Below are 16,985 nucleotides of genomic sequence, written 5' to 3' on the forward strand. Positions count from 1 at the left end.
TCATCTCGACTGCTAGTGATACGAGGCCGTTGGGATCCAGCACGGCGTTCCGTATTACCCTTCTGAACCCCCCGACTCCATATTCTGCAAACAGTCATTGGATGTCGACCAGCGCGAGCAGCAATGTCGCGATACGATAAACCACAATCGCGATAGGCTACAATCCGACCTTTATTAAAGTCGGAAACGTGATAGTACGCATTTCTCTTTCTTACACGAGGCATTACAGCAACGTTTCGCCAGGCAACGCTGGTCAACAGCTGTTTGTGTATTAGTAATCGGTTGGAAACTTTCCTCATGTCAGCACGTTTTATTTGTCGCCACCGGCGCCAACCTTGAGTGAGTACTCTGTAGAGCTAATCATTTGCATATCACAGCATCTTCTTCCTGTCGTCATCTTCGTGGTGTTACAGTTTTAATGGCCGGTAGTGTATGATTACACTGTACGTGCCCACCAGTGCAATTCGTGTGGACAATTTTGTTGGCTTAATTCTTTTTATGTCAGCAGGGGTCGATCGTGCACCGCCGCTTTAAAGCCCAAATACTTAACATCGAAATGTTCCTCAAATCCGTTTGTAGTATATCGGCGCATAAAAAAATAAAAAACGAAGAAGTGCGAGTAGGATTCTCTCTCTGAACGATCCTTACGAACTTAATTAAGTATACAGATAGTTCATCTGCATCTTTCGATGAATGAGTTTGTGACTTTCAAAATGTGACATAAATAGTCGCATCTTTTGCTTGCATAGACTTAGAATGTTAAATTTTTTTCACCGCTAGGGCACTAGATCTTAGCCGCTGACACACATTTTTATTTGATCGCTCCATCTGTCCCTGAGAACAAGGTGTCTCATCAGCGGTACAGATAGGCTGACAGCAAGTAGCCCCCAACGTGGTGTAGTGTTTAGCGCATCTGCCTAGTGAGCAGGAGACACAGGTTAGAATCCCTGCCTTGGTAAGAATTTTCATTCACTGCTTCAGTCTGCATATATACATCATAGATGTTTGGGACTTGAAAAAGTCTCTGGTACCATTTAATTTCATTTGATTTGTGCCTGGGTTTCAGGCGGGATTCCCCGTTTCGTTCGATGCTGAAGTCCTATTTCAGTACAGTTGGAGAGCCTTTGCAATGCTGTACGAGTTTGGGCAATACCAAGTGGGCTGAGGGGCGAATGGGAATTCGGTTTGGAGAGGGAGGCATGTTACGGTAGTTCGTGCAGTTGTGTAAGACCACTGTGCCATGGTTGCATAGTGGTTAGCGCATCTGCGGTGACTTCAACAGAAACAAGCGTAACTTCAAGTGTGCCCCAGGGCAGTGTAATAGGTCCTCTGCTTTTTACGATTTACATAAACGACCTGTTTGATGGTATTGACAGCGGCCTTAGACTGTTTGCCGATGATGCTTTAGTCTACAGGAAAGTAGCATCACACGAAGTTTGTGAACAAATCAGTGAGGATTTGCAGAAAATAAATGCATGGTGTAATGACTGGCAGTTATCTCTCAATATTAGTAAGTGTAACCTACTGCGTATAACAAGGCGAAAATCCCCATTAATGTACGAGGACAAAACAAATGCCCAGTCTTTGGAAGCGGTAACGTCCGTGAAGAGTATCTGGGTGTGACTATTCGAAATGATCTCAAATGGAATGATCAGGTTACACAAGTAACGGGTAAGGCGAACTCTTTATTTAGGTTTACTGGTAGAATCCTGAAGCGATGCAGTCCTTCAACAAAAGAAATAGGTTACAATGCATTAGTTCGTCCAGTCTTGGAGTATTGTTGGTCTGTATGGGATCCTTACCAGTTGGGTGTGATTCAAGAGACTGAGAAGCTCCAAAGAAGAGCGGCAACATTCGTGACTGGTACATTTAGCCATCGCGAGAGCGTTACAGATCTCATAGAAAGTTTGAAGTGGGACACACTTGCAGATAGACGGCGCGCTAAACAGAAGGGGCTGCTTACTAAATTCCGAGGATGTAGAGCATATAATATTACCACCATCTTTCAAATCGCGCAATGATCACCATTCAAAAATAAGGGACATAAGAGCTCGTACTGAGGCGTTCAGACAGTCGTTCATCCTTCGCACGATCCGCGAGTGGAACAGAGGGCAGAAATATGACTTTGGTGATAATTGTGCCCTCCGCCACACACCGCTTGATGGCTAGCAGAGTATATATGTAGATGTAGATGCTTATTGAGCATGATATGTGGTTTCGAATCACAGTATTGACACAAGTTTTCGTTCGTTGCTTCAGTCTGCATATATACTTTGATGAGTGAGTTTGCGAATATCAAAATATTTCACATAAATGGCCGTATATTTTGAGCGCATTGGTTCAAAAGTTTAATTTTGTGCGCAGCCATGGTACAGTGGACCTTAGTATTTAACAGAAATTTCAACTTCATATCTCTACCTGTGCTTGAGAATAATGGGTCTTAACAGACAAGCAGCTCGATAACAAAGTGACCCTACAAGTGTACCACTTTTACCGACTGATGTATGGAATCCTAAAAAAGACATATAAATCAGTAAAAATCTTGAAAATATGTGAAGTAAATAGAAAAAAATCCTATAGGATAACGATGCTTACGAAACCGAATATTTCATTATCAATTTTTTTTTTATTTTTATTTTTAGAAGGGAGTAAATGTCTAGAAATCGTGACAAACGTTCAATATCAAATGCACTCCAGCATGATTTTGTAGTTGACTTCACCTGATGATATAATTAACGTTTAGAAACTGATCGTGCTTTCGTAATAAACTAACCATAGAACTGCAGCGGTGTTTTTATTCAACACATACGAGAATGGTGGCTTCATATACATTTTTGGATTGACTTAAGACAACTGAACAAAGATTAATTTATGCAATGTGAGCAGAGCATACAATGTATTTTTGAACAATGATCATTCAACTACACACCAATTCACAAAATCAGTAGCAAGTATTCAGAGTTCGGAAGCGTAGCTGCCCACTGCTCACAGCGGCATAAACTAAAGTCTTTGATCTTCAAAATCTTTCGTTAAATGGGAAACTAGACCATAAATACATTAACTCTAACATTAAATGCAGCAACTGTCTCAAGCTATGCAAAGAAAATTAAAGTTCATGTAGTCGTACAAAAATGAATCAACGAGAAACACTCGAATTATTCTAAATCATTTTAATGGAAGTTAGAGGTAATGGTATTATAACAGTTCGGTCCCAAATATTTATGCTTTCCTCTCCTACCAGTCATTTTGAAAGTCACTCATTTACGATCTAATTTATTATCCACGTGACTATCCTTTCATTAGCCTTATAGGGCAGGCTGTGTGTGTGTATTTAGGTTCTTTATCGCTAGAATTTATGACCCAAAATGGCTCCCACAATCAAGCAAGTCTGCCCAAGACCAGTTCCCCACAACGACGGCACAGTGGTCATCACCCAGTGTAAAAACGGCTGGGAATTAAACAAATCCAACTGAGATATATTTCTTATTGCACTCCCTATTTATTTAAGAACTTTTTGCGTCCCTCTTGATTTTCATGTGGTAGTGTTAAGTTAGAAAACATACTACAGCCCATATTGATAAAAAAGGGTTACCATACTTTCAATTACCAACTTTCAACTAATTTTCAAAGGTGTCCAAATACCCTCTTGCATCTGCTTCTCAGTATCACCCAACTAATATTTAAGATCGCCATCCCAAGACACATGCAGACTATAGTAAATACGGGACATTCGTGATCAGAGATCTGTAATTTTTTTTTTGCCTATTATGATAAGCAATGTGTGTGTATTGTACATACACTGTCACTCCCGACCGGAAAATTGCTATTTAGGGAGAAAGGTAGTGGCACTTATTCATTAATGCTATATCATCCTGAACGTATAGCATTATAGCTACACAGCTATACTGTCTCCCTCCATGGTAAACTGATACACCCTCCAAACATGCTCCACAGCCGCACTCTATTTGCGACATATTTGATGAGTGTGATGTGCGATTATATATCTTTAATCGTATATGAAGGGCTTGTTTCAATAGAGGTACAAGTCCATTACCTCCATTTTTCTGCTTATAATGCTGCTGAAATTAATGATCCAAACAAACAGAAAGAAAGGTTCATCTCTAGTAACAAGCCATATGCTTCAATATTTCTGGTATCTTAGCTAGAGCTCCTTTAACTTTAGGATTCTGTATCTCAAAATGAACAAAAAAAATGGACTTGTACCACTATTGAAATAAGCCGTTCATATGTATTATCACAAGAAACATGTATGTGAAACTTCCTGGCAGATTAAAACTGTGTGCCGGCCCGAGACTCGAACTGGACCTTTGCCTTTCGCGGGAAAGTGCTCTACCAACTGAGCTACCCAAGCACGACTCACGACCCGTCTTCACAGCTTAAATTCTGCCACTACCTCGTCTCCTACCTTCCAAACTTCACAGAAGCTCTTCTGCGAAACGAGGTACTTCTTCACCATCCCTTAAAGTCTGTAACGTCATCATAGTCACCCTGAATGTGAGCTTTTTAACATATCACTACTAGATGCATGAATGGAGGGACTCAGAGAAGTTCCTTGATAAATAGAGCAAGCAATATGCTAGCTAACTTACTTGGATTTCTTTTTTAAATTTCTCACAATTTCTACTCTGGGATACGTCCATTGTGATGAAATAATGGTGGACTTAATTGGGGTATCAATGTTTGATTGTGACAGCCATATTGCGTCATAAGTTATAGCGATGAAGATTCTAAATAGCCTGCCATATTTGGGCAATAAATCACTGTTAATGCTTGGAAATTGCACGCATGAAGTTATTAAAACTTCCTTGAAATGTTAAAGAATCTAACACCTGCAAAAAAATTATTCAAAACTTTGAAGTCCAACTCACGTGGCACATCGGCCACTAGTTCAGTCAATAACCCGAGACAAAAGGGTCTGCCAACCAAAGATCTTGTGATCACCACTGCTCACTCTTGAATGCTATTAATGAAGCCAAGCATTACTTCATCCAGTTTAGTTACTTAAATAATGACCATTATTCAAATTTAAAATTAGTTACACCTATACGTGTGATAGTAGAAGGCAAGGAAAAGTATTGCAATCACTATGCAAACTGTCATAAATATCAGTATGATATTAAACACATTATTAACGAAGTTCACGAATACATTTTTACATCCGATTTTACAACATGAGAAAACTTACTTATGAAATAATAAATTATGGTTAACCATTCACAAGAAAATTAACTGTTGGTCTGTGAAACTCATACCGTCTTCGTATTAAGTGCAGCTGTGGTGATTTTATAGCATTGGCACATTTGGATATCAGCTTTTAATCAATCGTCTCCAATTCTTTGTGCTCACGCGTGGTTTGTAACCTAATTTGTTGTAAAAAATGCCTTCAGTCTCAACTTTTCGGTTTTTATTCAGTACACAATCCATTTTTGACCCTGTGGGTCCTTCTTCAGGTGTAATTCGTCTTAATGCATGCTTTATTTTTTCTCTTGAATGAGACGAACTGCGTATTCCTGTCACAAAAAGGTTTGATGCTAGTTTACAAATTTCGTAATCAAACGCGGAAAATATGAGCGAAATAGGGAAAAAGATGAATAGTTAAACTTACTAAATGATCCAAGAAAAGCGTTTTTAGCGTTTTAGCATCAGCATATGTTTTTTTCTCCATCGTTTTCGTACATTTCACTTCATTCAAGAGGATCATTGGTATACACATGTTTGTAAACACTCCATAGATGTTTTTGTGCATGGTGTGGTCAAAGATGAATTTTTCATTGTGGAAAAGACATAATTATTAAGCAATTGATATATGCACGAAAAAATTGACATATGCTGGAAATAACTTTGTAATAGGTCTTTAAAATTACTGAAACAGTTGTGGTTTGCGAAATCTGATTGTTCATTTAACATCGATTCTGGTTTCTTGATTTTGTGCAGGTATAGCTCGAGATGTCCTAACAGATTTAGGGTCTCACAATTGGCTTCATTATGTAATACTACCAAATTGTTTTCTAGGTTGTTGATGACATGTTTCGTTTCCAACATATGTTGTGCAATGACTGATTTTTGAAAGTGGTTGAGCCTGAGAGCATTTACATGTTCTTGAAATTGGGTTTTGAAGTTTGTGCCTGTTTTCCGTATATAGTAACCATGACAACTGGGACATGATACTTTGTACATTCCACTTGTGTTGTATGTTTGCGTATTTGATTTTATGTTATGGATGAGTAAGTTTTCTAACTTATTATTAGTCTAGAATGACACTGTTACACTTGTTTTTTTGAAAAGGTTAGCTATTTTTTGTGATATGGGGCCCAGGTATGGGATACTGGCGAATATTTTTTCTTCTTTCATAGTGTGGCCATTCGTTGTCTTGCTTTTCTGTATTTGCCTGTCTAAATTGTCAGTTGTTTTGGCTGTGTAGCCATTAATTATAACAATGCTCTTTATTGTATCTATCTCATTCTTGAGGGTGTTTTCTTCTAAATCAAGAGAGTATACTCTGTGTAGCATGGACTTAAGTGCAACATGTTTCTGTGTGATGGGATGGCATCATGAGTTGTCCAGTGTTATGTCTGTGTATCTGTGTTTTCTGTGTATGCTCAACTTACGTTTTTGTTGATGGTTGGTGATTTTAAGATCCAAGAAATTTATGCTTTTCTTGTCCTCATGTTCTATTGTGAATTTTGCGTTTTTGTGGAAAGAATTAAATACTGCTAGTAGTTCTTCGATCTCATCATTTGTTCCATCAAATAGAAGCAAGGTATCATCAGTATATATCCAGGAATATATTATTTTACTCTTGAATCTGTTGTTTTCATTAAAGAACTTACTTTCCAGGTGATTTAGAAATATATCTGCCAGCAAACTTGATATGTTATTACCCATGGCAAGACCCTCATTCTCTTGGTAAACTTTCCCATTAAGTGTAAAGTACTTGTGCGACAACATTAGCTGCAAGACTTCTGATATTTCTGCAATTGACAATTTTTTTGTTTCATTAAGTTTTCAAAGAGTATTTCTATTGTTTCTTCCGTTGGTACTTTTGTAAATAGGCTAGTTACCTCAAAAGAGGCAAACCTGGAACCTGCAGGTATATTTATATCTTTAATTTTAGTTGCTAATTCCTTTCTGTTCTTAACCGAGTATGATTTATCAAATGTATAGTACTGTTTCAGAATTTCGTTCAGTAATTGGGTGACTTTGGCAGCAAGTGTATTCTTACAATTAACAATAGGTCTCTATGGAACTTCGGGTTTATGGGTCTTAGGTTGAGGTCTGTCTTGGAGCTGTCGGATTCATTATTCTGCATGTTTTTGCTTGTTTTTCTTTGAGGAGGAAATGGCATATATTAACCATTTTTCTTTGCTTTGGAATGTTATAGTTGGATGTTGCTTGAGCACTGCAAGAGAAAAACTAAAGCATGTATTACGACGAATTACATCTGATTATGTACCCACACGCTCCGAAATGCATCGTGTACTGAATAAAACACGAAAAGTTGTGACTGAAGGCGTTTTTTTAATTCATACGTCGATTGTACTGTGTACAGTCACGTTTGAAGTTGCGAAATATGGATGAAATTAAATATAATTTGTTGTGGTGATTATGCGTGTCGTCAACTTTTCTTATTACATTATAAGTGTGTTATTGCTCCAGTGGGCTATTTGTTATTAACTTTATAATCTGTTTAATTAAAAACAATATTAACTTTTATAATAATGATTCTAGAGTCAAGATTTTTGTTGCAATGAGCTCATGTCATTGCTGCAGGTTTTTTGGTGTATTAGATTTTTCTGTTGGTTTTTGTTTATCTGTAACGTAATATCGTTGAAAACACTGACAGAAAAAAAATCGCAACACCAAAAAGTTGTTATTGTACTGAAATTTCTGGAATACATTTGTCTAGGCAACATATTTAAGTGATTAACATTGCATAATCACAGGTTAATGTAAGCGCGAGATAAGACTTTCCAAATTTAAGCAGTGTAACCGTCAGAATGTTGAGTGAGTGCAAGAGTGCAAGCGTATAAGCATTGTGTTGTAAGGTGCTGGATGTTAGTTTGTGCTATGGAATTCCATGCCTGTTGCACTTGGTCAGACAAAACAGGAACGGTTAATGCTGTTTGTCGTGCTCATTTGGATACAGATCTGGTCACCGAGTAGGCCAAGGCAGCATGTCTACACTCTGTAGTGCGTGTTTGATTACAATATCGCCAAGGAAGTCGTTCAGCACGACAGGAGGAATCACCAGATTGACGTAAAAATTGCCAGTCAGGGTGTGTGCGATAACAACATGAATGCTCCTACTGTCATACGAAATTGCACTCCACACTATAACGCCAGGTGTAGGTGCAGTGTATCTAGCACATAAATTGATTGGTTGCAGGCCCTGGACTGGCCTACTTCTAATCGAAACACGGCCTCCACTTGCACCGACACAGAACCAGATTTCATCAGAAAACGTGACAGAACTCCACCCGGCCCTCCGATGAGCTCTAGCTCCACACCACAGAAGTTCCAAATGGTGGTGGTTTGGGGTTTGTGAAATGCATGCTACAGGGCGTCTTGCTCGTATCTGTCTTTGAAGTACCCGATTTGTAACAGTTTGTTGTGTCACCGCAGTACCAAATGCTGCTCAAATTGTTGCTGCAGAAGCAGTACGATGCACCAGAGCTATAGCCCGAACATAATGGTCTTCCATGTCGGTAGTGCCACATCCACAGCGAACGTTCAGTCCCGTGACCACCGGGCCCAGTAATCATGTACAGGGATCACATTCCTGCCAAGTCCTTAAGCAGTATAGCAGAAACAGTGTCCAGCTTCTCATAGCCCTATACACAACCTCGTCCAAATTCAATGAGGTGTTAATAATGGCGTCTTTGCCACCTTAAAGGTATTCTTCACTGACACCAACTAATCACGTCCCATCGCAAAGGTAACTGCCGCTCACGACCGTTACAGCGTGTGTTTAGAGGAAACCTGATCTGCATCCTCAGAGTGACGCTACTAGCGTCTCAAAATAGGAATACCCTCCAAGGCCTAAATTTCATTTTAACTTCTTCTTGTCTTGACCACATGACGTTTATGTTTGTTTAACCATAGTCATTGTACTTCGGCTATGTTTAGACTTGCTGTGTTTATATTGCAATCTGCAGCTTTCTCAAAATCTAAGCGTTGGATGAATTCATGTTATTGACGATAAATATGATTGCTGTGTCGTCTCCTTTACATCATCTGGAACAATAAATTTCCTAGCTAAAATATGAACATTCTATCCAGTTTTGGTGTAGGTTAGCAATCAGTAACGAGACTGACTTTCTGCGCTGGACTAGCATTTCCTGGAATACATTTGTTACTTCAACTTATGTACTGATTTTTCAGGTTTTTCCTCATTCCCAACACAGTACCTTCTTCTTTAATTTCGCGTTTCTTTCTACTCAAAATGTTACAAACACATGTATCCTCTGCCATTTTATGAAACAGTAAGGAGGAAGTGCGCGGAAAATACAGCCCCCCAACATGTTAACAGCAGTGGCTGCTAAAGCGCATACCATCTATTGAACGAATTTGGCATTACAGTTTCATTCTTGCCAGTCTGAGCATATTATACGTTACTGGGCTTGGCACGTAGATCCAATTTCACACGAAACCTCAAAATTCCTTATTTTGGCATTTAGATCCGTTTTTCATTTCATCCCTTCAACTATATCTTATTTTTAAAACAGAAAATATGTTTTTTCCTTTGTTTTCGCTACCCCTTGTGAGAATGTGCCAGTTACCTCCAACAGGCTCGTCCCCACTGAAACGGGGAATTAAGAGTCGCTAGCTCTGCCGGCAACAGTCTGGAAGGATAGTGAGGAAATAAAATACTCACCGTGAAAAAAATAACTGGACTGGTCCTCAAGGTTAGGCGTTGGGGACTGCGCTTAAAACCGTTCCCATAAAAAGAAACTTGTCACGCAACGTCAGAAATATGCTTCGGATGGAGAAGACAGCTTGACGAGGCCAGAAACCGAATGCTGTTTGTGAGGTCAAGAGAGTAATTAAGAGTAAGTTTTGGTTACACCATAGTGATTTGTTGGGTGTTTACATCTTTCTGGTATGTAATAATTCCTTGGAAACGTCTTGATCGCTAAATATATTATTTATGACGCGTTTCGAGTAATCATCATCAGATAACTGTGGGCAAAATTACCGCAACGGCAAAATTAGTGAAATTGACGTATAAATACTACAAGGTCAATGTAACATCAAGAAAGGAAATACACATTGAGTATAAGTACATACAATATGCTTAGCAAAGCTCATACAAGTGAACAACTCAAGAAAAATGTACACTCTCATGTACAGTTGCTGTTCAGTGTTATTTCAAAAGATGCCACTCTGAGACGTCGCATGTCAGACCGGAGACAACAGATTCGAGAACCGTGTTACTTCAACGTCGCGCCATATGGCGTTAATGTCAAAGATTGAAACATACCAGGACATAGCTTTTACAATATTCAAAACATCGTCGATATCCATCACACCACATTACGTCTATTTCTTTTTAACAAGCGTCATATCGTCAATGAAATAATATAACAACGTAGTATAAAACCTATCATGGGACATATACAAAGAACGCTCAGCATATTAGGCATTCTGTCCACCTATTCCATCGAGAGACAGCAATGTAAAGGACATCATTATAAAGGAAGCGATATGCATATTTTATTGCTTTTCAAATAAAGCAAGTCACTGTCAACGTATGAGTCCACAGATGGGGGCCGGCCGCAGTGACCGAGCGGTTCTAGGCGCTCCCGTCCGGAACCACGCAGCTGCTGCGGTCGCAGGTTCGAATCCTGCCTCGGACATGGATGTGTATGATCTCCTTAGTTATGTTTAAGTAGTTCTAAGTGTAGGGGACTGATGAGCTCAGATCCCATAGTGCTTAGAGCCATTTGAACCGTTTCAACAAATGGGGCATGTCAAAACAACCTAATCCTCATCATAAATAACAGATTTTCTAAACGTGTTAGGCTGGACTGAGAGTAACCAGAGATTTGGAGGGCTGGTGGGGACGGGGGGAAGGGGGGGGGGGTTCCACCGAGGGCAGGGAATGGGCATATGAGGCGAAAGTAGATGCGATTTGGGGGGGGGGGGGGAGTCTAAGGGGGAAGTGAGTAGGAAAATAGGCGAGGGATGCTGGATAGGGGGGGAGGGCGGAAGGTGGAGGAACGAGGAACTGGAAAGGTAGCAGCAAGAGATGGAAGGGAACAAAAAAGGCATGTGGAGAATATTACACCAATGTACACTTTCACTGAATTTCATGTAATATATTCAACATTATATTAAAACATAATGACCATATTTTTATCTATATGACGTACAGTGACCAATATATAAAAATATCATGAACATATTTTGGTACATAATACTTTTCCAAGTACATAGCCATCATTTTATTACACATATGTGCATGTGGATGTGAACTGACTATTGAGGAACAGGAGGCTCTCAAAATTGTGGACACTTGCCTTTGATTAAATATTTTACACAACTCTGGTGTAACACTAATTTCATTCCAGTATAAAAGAAAATTAATATCTTCAGTACACACATTCTGTCCTCTAATATCCTTCACAGTTTTACAAATAGTACAATTTTGTTATGAGAATTTTCTAACCGTTTATTTTGAGTATGCTTCCTTGGTTCACCTAGGTCTGAAAGTAGGATTTGCAAAACAAATCGCCTGAGGCCTGGAAAGTGTAATGTGTAATATTATTCTCCACAGATTTTCGATAAAACCAGGAAGGGGTCATTCCGCGGTATGATCTTACTCATGCTGCCACAAGTATCCATGCTCCTCGGTAGCAACTACTTCTATCGTCATGTGATGAAATTCTTCAACAGAGTTTTCACCGAGACCATCCACTACAGAAAGGGAAAAGGAATTATCAGAGATGACTTGATGCATATGCTGATGGAATTAAAAGAGAAGGGACTCAAGTCAGGAAAAAATGGAGAAAGCATAGGTAAGTTATACATAGTTATACCTAATACTTCTTACGTCCGATCTGTAATTCTCGTTATGTGATCCTGCTTCTCATCAGTATATTGCATGAATTTCGTGATATCTGGTGATTTGTCTGTTATTTGCATCCCCATAGCAGGGGATTGGCTGACAGTGACCACGTTACTACAATTTAGTCTTTGAATATAAAATTTGAAATACATTGCTGGTAATTAAAATTATAACTTTCGACAGACTGACGCGAAGTATTCAACAGATTTCGGGCTTGCAGCCGATCGTTGTTTACTTCATCGTACGATTCGACTGCTCACGTGCCAGTCATCTCCAGGAGAGCCATCGAAGACTGACTTCTATCAACAGACTAAGGGGTCTCTGTCTAAGCAGCACTGATCTTTCTTTCTTTTTAACTTTGATGTGGTACTTCTTTTTACAAAGGACCCTCTCGCAAATTCTTTGGCACTAGTTGGCAAAACGTTTTGCACGCTCTATCCCCAATCTGTTTCATGTTCAACCAAGAATGTTTTGAACAGATTGATCTCATCGCCATGTCTCCCTTCGTGGGCAATCTTTTTATGCGACGAGGGAGCGCTTGAATCAACTGCCCTTAAATCAACTGTATTTTGAAGGTATGTGGACGATACTTTCATAGTGTTGCCTCGTGGAGAAGATGAATTGATGGAGTTTCTTCACCACCTCAACTCCATTAATATCAACATTCGGTTCACTACGGAAGCAGAGAAAGATGGTTGTCTACCTTTCTTGGATGTCTTAGACGTAAGAATGATGGCTCTCTGGGGCATTCAGTTTTCCATAAGCCCACTTATACTAATCTGTATTTGCAAGCGCCAAGTTGTCTTCACCCGTTGCAAACTGTGAGCGTGCTTGAAAGACTAGAACACAGAACTCCCGCTGTCTGGGATGTAGATAGTTTGCCAAAACAGCTCGCCCACCTAAAATGGATATTCCACCCAGCAGATTAACAGGGAACCATCAGTTAAAACCAAGAATCAGGTAATGGTCAAAATAGAGAATACGCCGACGATATATGTAGCGCTTCTTCCTTTCATGGGCAACATCTCGTTTAAAATAGCAATAATCATCTGTAAATTTAATATGAAACTGATTTTCTGTCAACCATCTAAGACTGCAAGACCTTTTGGGATCAGTTAAGGACGGCTTGTTATTGCGGAAGGCCGGAATTTACAAAATACCTTGTCAGCATGGTGTGGCTTGCATAGAACAGGTCACACACACACACACACTGTAAAAGAACGCTGCACTGAACATTAACCTCCATTCGCCTTTTGCAACCAAGCAAGTTCGCTTTTGCCGAAGATTATATTTCCACTGGACATTCAATGGAGTATGATAGAACTATGACTGTGAGTACAACAACATCTTTTAGGGACTCCATTACGAAAGGCTCCGTAGAAATACGCCTGGCAGAAAATCTGAAAAACCGCGATACTGGCTACCAGTTGGACAGTGCGTGGAACACCACCATGTCCACGATTTATTTCCATTCGAAGGCTACAGAGTGCGTCATCGACCGCGGAAAGAGGTAATGCAGAAGTTCATGATCGAGGGCGTTGCCGCCGGTAAATGTGGCCAATCTGTCAGCTTGGTTTTGTCGGTTGCGCGGAGTACTCTCAGCGCGCTATATATTGCGCAACAGAGCAGCTCCTCGTCAGTCTTCGATGGCTCACCTGAGGATGATTGGCAAGAGCCCAGTCGAAACAACGAACGATAAATTAAACGACGACCGGCTGCAAACCCGAAGTTGGTTTGAAGATTCAGTTCGCGGGAAAATTTTAAAACTCACGTGACATAAAGAGTAGTACATGCTTAGATGTGCTCATGATTAACAACTCAACGCCACCACACAAAATAGGCAGGAGTAAAGCTACATGCATTCTACGTGTTGGAGAGAAGTACGCAGCGGCCTTCTCTGTCAGAAACACCAGTTGAATGCACTTTTTTGTGAGAAGATGGTCTTAAATCTGGTGTAGGAAGTAGAGATGTCTGCCAGAACATGTCGCGTTTGATTACGCAGGTAGAGAGCAATACTGGATCGAATTCAGCGGAGCGTATTACTGAGGCTCATCGGTGCCCGCTCGCACTACACCTGTCGAGGGTTTACTGTCTATTCTCGGGATGTATGCAATGGATATTATGATACGTTACATGGAGGCGCTGTACTGGCTGGGGCGTGAACAATACGATAGTACGTACGAGATCAGAGGAAGGCATATTACTGGTAAAAGACATTTAAGAGCCTGGAAGTCAGATGACTGGCAGTCTGACTGGGACACTAGGAACACTCTAACACGTGTTTTCAGCATATTACCAAGCATCGGGAACAGGCTGAAACTAGGCGACATTGCTCCTGCTAGAGGAATGGTGCACTTATTAACAGCTCACGGTCCATTTCACAAACATTTCCATCGAGTGGGATGTAGTAACACAACAATCCATAAATGTGGAGAGGAATATTCCGGTGATCATGTTTTCAGATGCTCCCTTCTTCACGTAGATACTGCAGGCAATTAGACTGCGACCTGAAAAGAACTGTAAGAGACCGAAACTTATGGACTATAGTTAATATGATTGCGCACTGATTATCTAAATGGAAAACTGCTCAGCTTTCTGTCAAGATTGAGTGGGTGCTCCAAATATCAAAATAATGTTAACAGATCACAAGAACCGTTTCCTCCGTTATAGAGAATGACAGACGCGTATAAATATAACTAAGAGAAACTTTATATGGTGTGATTCAGAAGTTTCAAGACTGATTCATTTCTGAGTAGTGGAGCGCGCGCGGGTGGGGGAAGTAATGGGGGTTCTCACGGAACGATCTGATGCTGCGGCAGTTGCCTCCAGAACCCTGGACAGTGCGCATCGCTTGCAGCATGAGTGCGTGTCATTGACGTCGGTCGAAAACTGGGAGAGGCGGAAATGAAGCAGCACTTGGAACAGCGTTATGCGATTAAGTTTTGCGTGCTACTGAACAAAATGGCTCTGAGCACTATGGGACTTAACTTCTGAGGTCATCAGTAACCTAGAACTTAGAACTACTTAAACCTAACCAACCTAAGGACATCACATACATCCATGCCCGAGGCAGGATTCGAACCTGCGACCGTAGCAGTCGCGCGGTTCCAGACTGTAGCGCCTAGAACCGCTCGGCCACCCCGGCCGGCGCGACTGAACACGACCGCCACGGAGACTCTCGGTGTGATTCAAGACGCCTTTAAGGAAGAAACCATGTCCCGTGCAGTGGTTTTCATGTGGCACAAACGTTTCAAAGAAGGCTACGGAAATGTGGCAGATGACGGGCACGCTGGGAGGCCACCATCAAGCCGAACGGATCAAAATGTTGAGAGAGTGCGAGAACTTTTACGCAATGACCGTCTTCTTATTGTGAATGTTCCGCCGCTTGAGAGATCGAGCTCGCCGCGTCCGCCCGGCGATCGAGGGCGATTGGATTGTCCAGCACGACAACGCGCCCGCTCATACGCCGCGCGCCGCCGCCCAAGTTTTGGTCAAGTTGAACGTGGCAACACTGTTGCAGCCACCCTACAGCCCCGACTTGGCCCCGAATCAAGACAGGCCTAAAAGGGAAGCGATTCGACTCCATCGACGCCATCCAGCATGCTTCGACGAGACCCCTTGACAGCATGAAGCCCGAGGCCTTCCAGAAGGGCTACGGACAGTGCAAGACGCGCTGGCAGCGCTGTGTTGATGCTGAAGGATCATATTTTGAAGAATTTTACTCCGCTGTACTTAAATGTCCAACAAATTTCTAGTTCTGATTTAAGTGTTGAAACTTTTGAATCACACCCTATATAATGTATGTATAGACGGAAAAAAAATCGTAACAAGAATATTCCGGCATAAACGAAAGTTGCTAGGCGCGTTTCTACATCTGGAAGATGATGTCTATTAAAATTTCGCGGCAGCTGCATAAGAGCGGCGCTAGTAGCATCGCTATGAGGATGCAAATCGGTCGTGAGCAATGGGTACCTTTGAGATCGGACGTGGCGAGTTCATATTAGTTAAGAGTGTCTTAAAGGCGACAAAGATGCCATTATCAACACCCCACAGAGTTTGAACGAGGTCGTGTAACAGGGTTACGAGAAGCTGGATCATGTAACATTTACATAGGTGTTACATACTAGGCAAAGATGAAATTTTAAATTCATTCCAGCGTCACATTATGAAGAGTACTCGTATTGTTTCAGGTACAACTTGACATTGAAAAAAAATAATGTGTAAATGCTCAGCAGTAGTTGCGTGTATCTGGTTATCAGTACAGCAGTCAGGTACGGAAGAATAAGTGACAATTAATTTGTCCAAAAAGGTTCTCTGTTATCGATATGGTTAGTAATGTCTCACACTCACATGGCCGGCCGGGGCGGCCGACGGTTCTAGGCGCTACAGTGTGGAACCGCGCGACCGATACGGTCGCAGGCTCGAATCCTGCCTCGGGCATGGATGTGTGTGATGTCCTTAGGTTTAAGTAGTTCTGAGTTCTTGGGGACTGATGACCTCAGAAGTTAAGTCCCATAGTGCTCAGAGCCATTTAGTATTTCTCCCTAGTGTAGTTAAGAGAAATTCAGTAAGGCTCAACTAAAATAGCATTCATTTTCCCTCTTACCTCGCATGATGTACTCCAACTACAGACCCTTGACGACCGTTACGTCCGCAAATAGGACAATCCTCTCCATATAGCTACAAGTCACTGCATCAGCAGATCAGTATGGAAGAGAAGGGGATTTTATAAGATACAGGAAAGGGTAAACAGATGCAGCTAAGAAGGTAAATTACATGGTGTCTAGGGGTTTGAATCGTGTGACAGAAGAAACGGAAACACAGTATATTTTGGCAGATAAGAGATGCTTCAGGTGAATTCTCAGTTGTAGAAAATCAAGCTCAGTTATTGGTTGTA

At 41.0% G+C, this 16,985-nt stretch overlaps 1 protein-coding gene across 1 annotated transcript in view; it reads left to right on the plus strand.

Moving 5' to 3' along the window:
• The window catches only part of LOC126335207 (cytochrome P450 6k1-like), a 117,752-nt gene that overhangs the window by 72,405 nt on the left and 28,362 nt on the right, over nt 1-16,985 (plus strand). Inside the window, exon 3 of the mRNA XM_049998219.1 lies at nt 11,798-12,038. Coding sequence (XP_049854176.1) covers nt 11,798-12,038 — 241 coding nt within the window. The remainder of the gene's footprint in view (nt 1-11,797; nt 12,039-16,985) is intronic.

Source organism: Schistocerca gregaria, chromosome 2 (assembly GCF_023897955.1).
Source record: "Schistocerca gregaria isolate iqSchGreg1 chromosome 2, iqSchGreg1.2, whole genome shotgun sequence".
NCBI classification, from domain to species: Eukaryota; Metazoa; Arthropoda; class Insecta; order Orthoptera; family Acrididae; genus Schistocerca; species Schistocerca gregaria.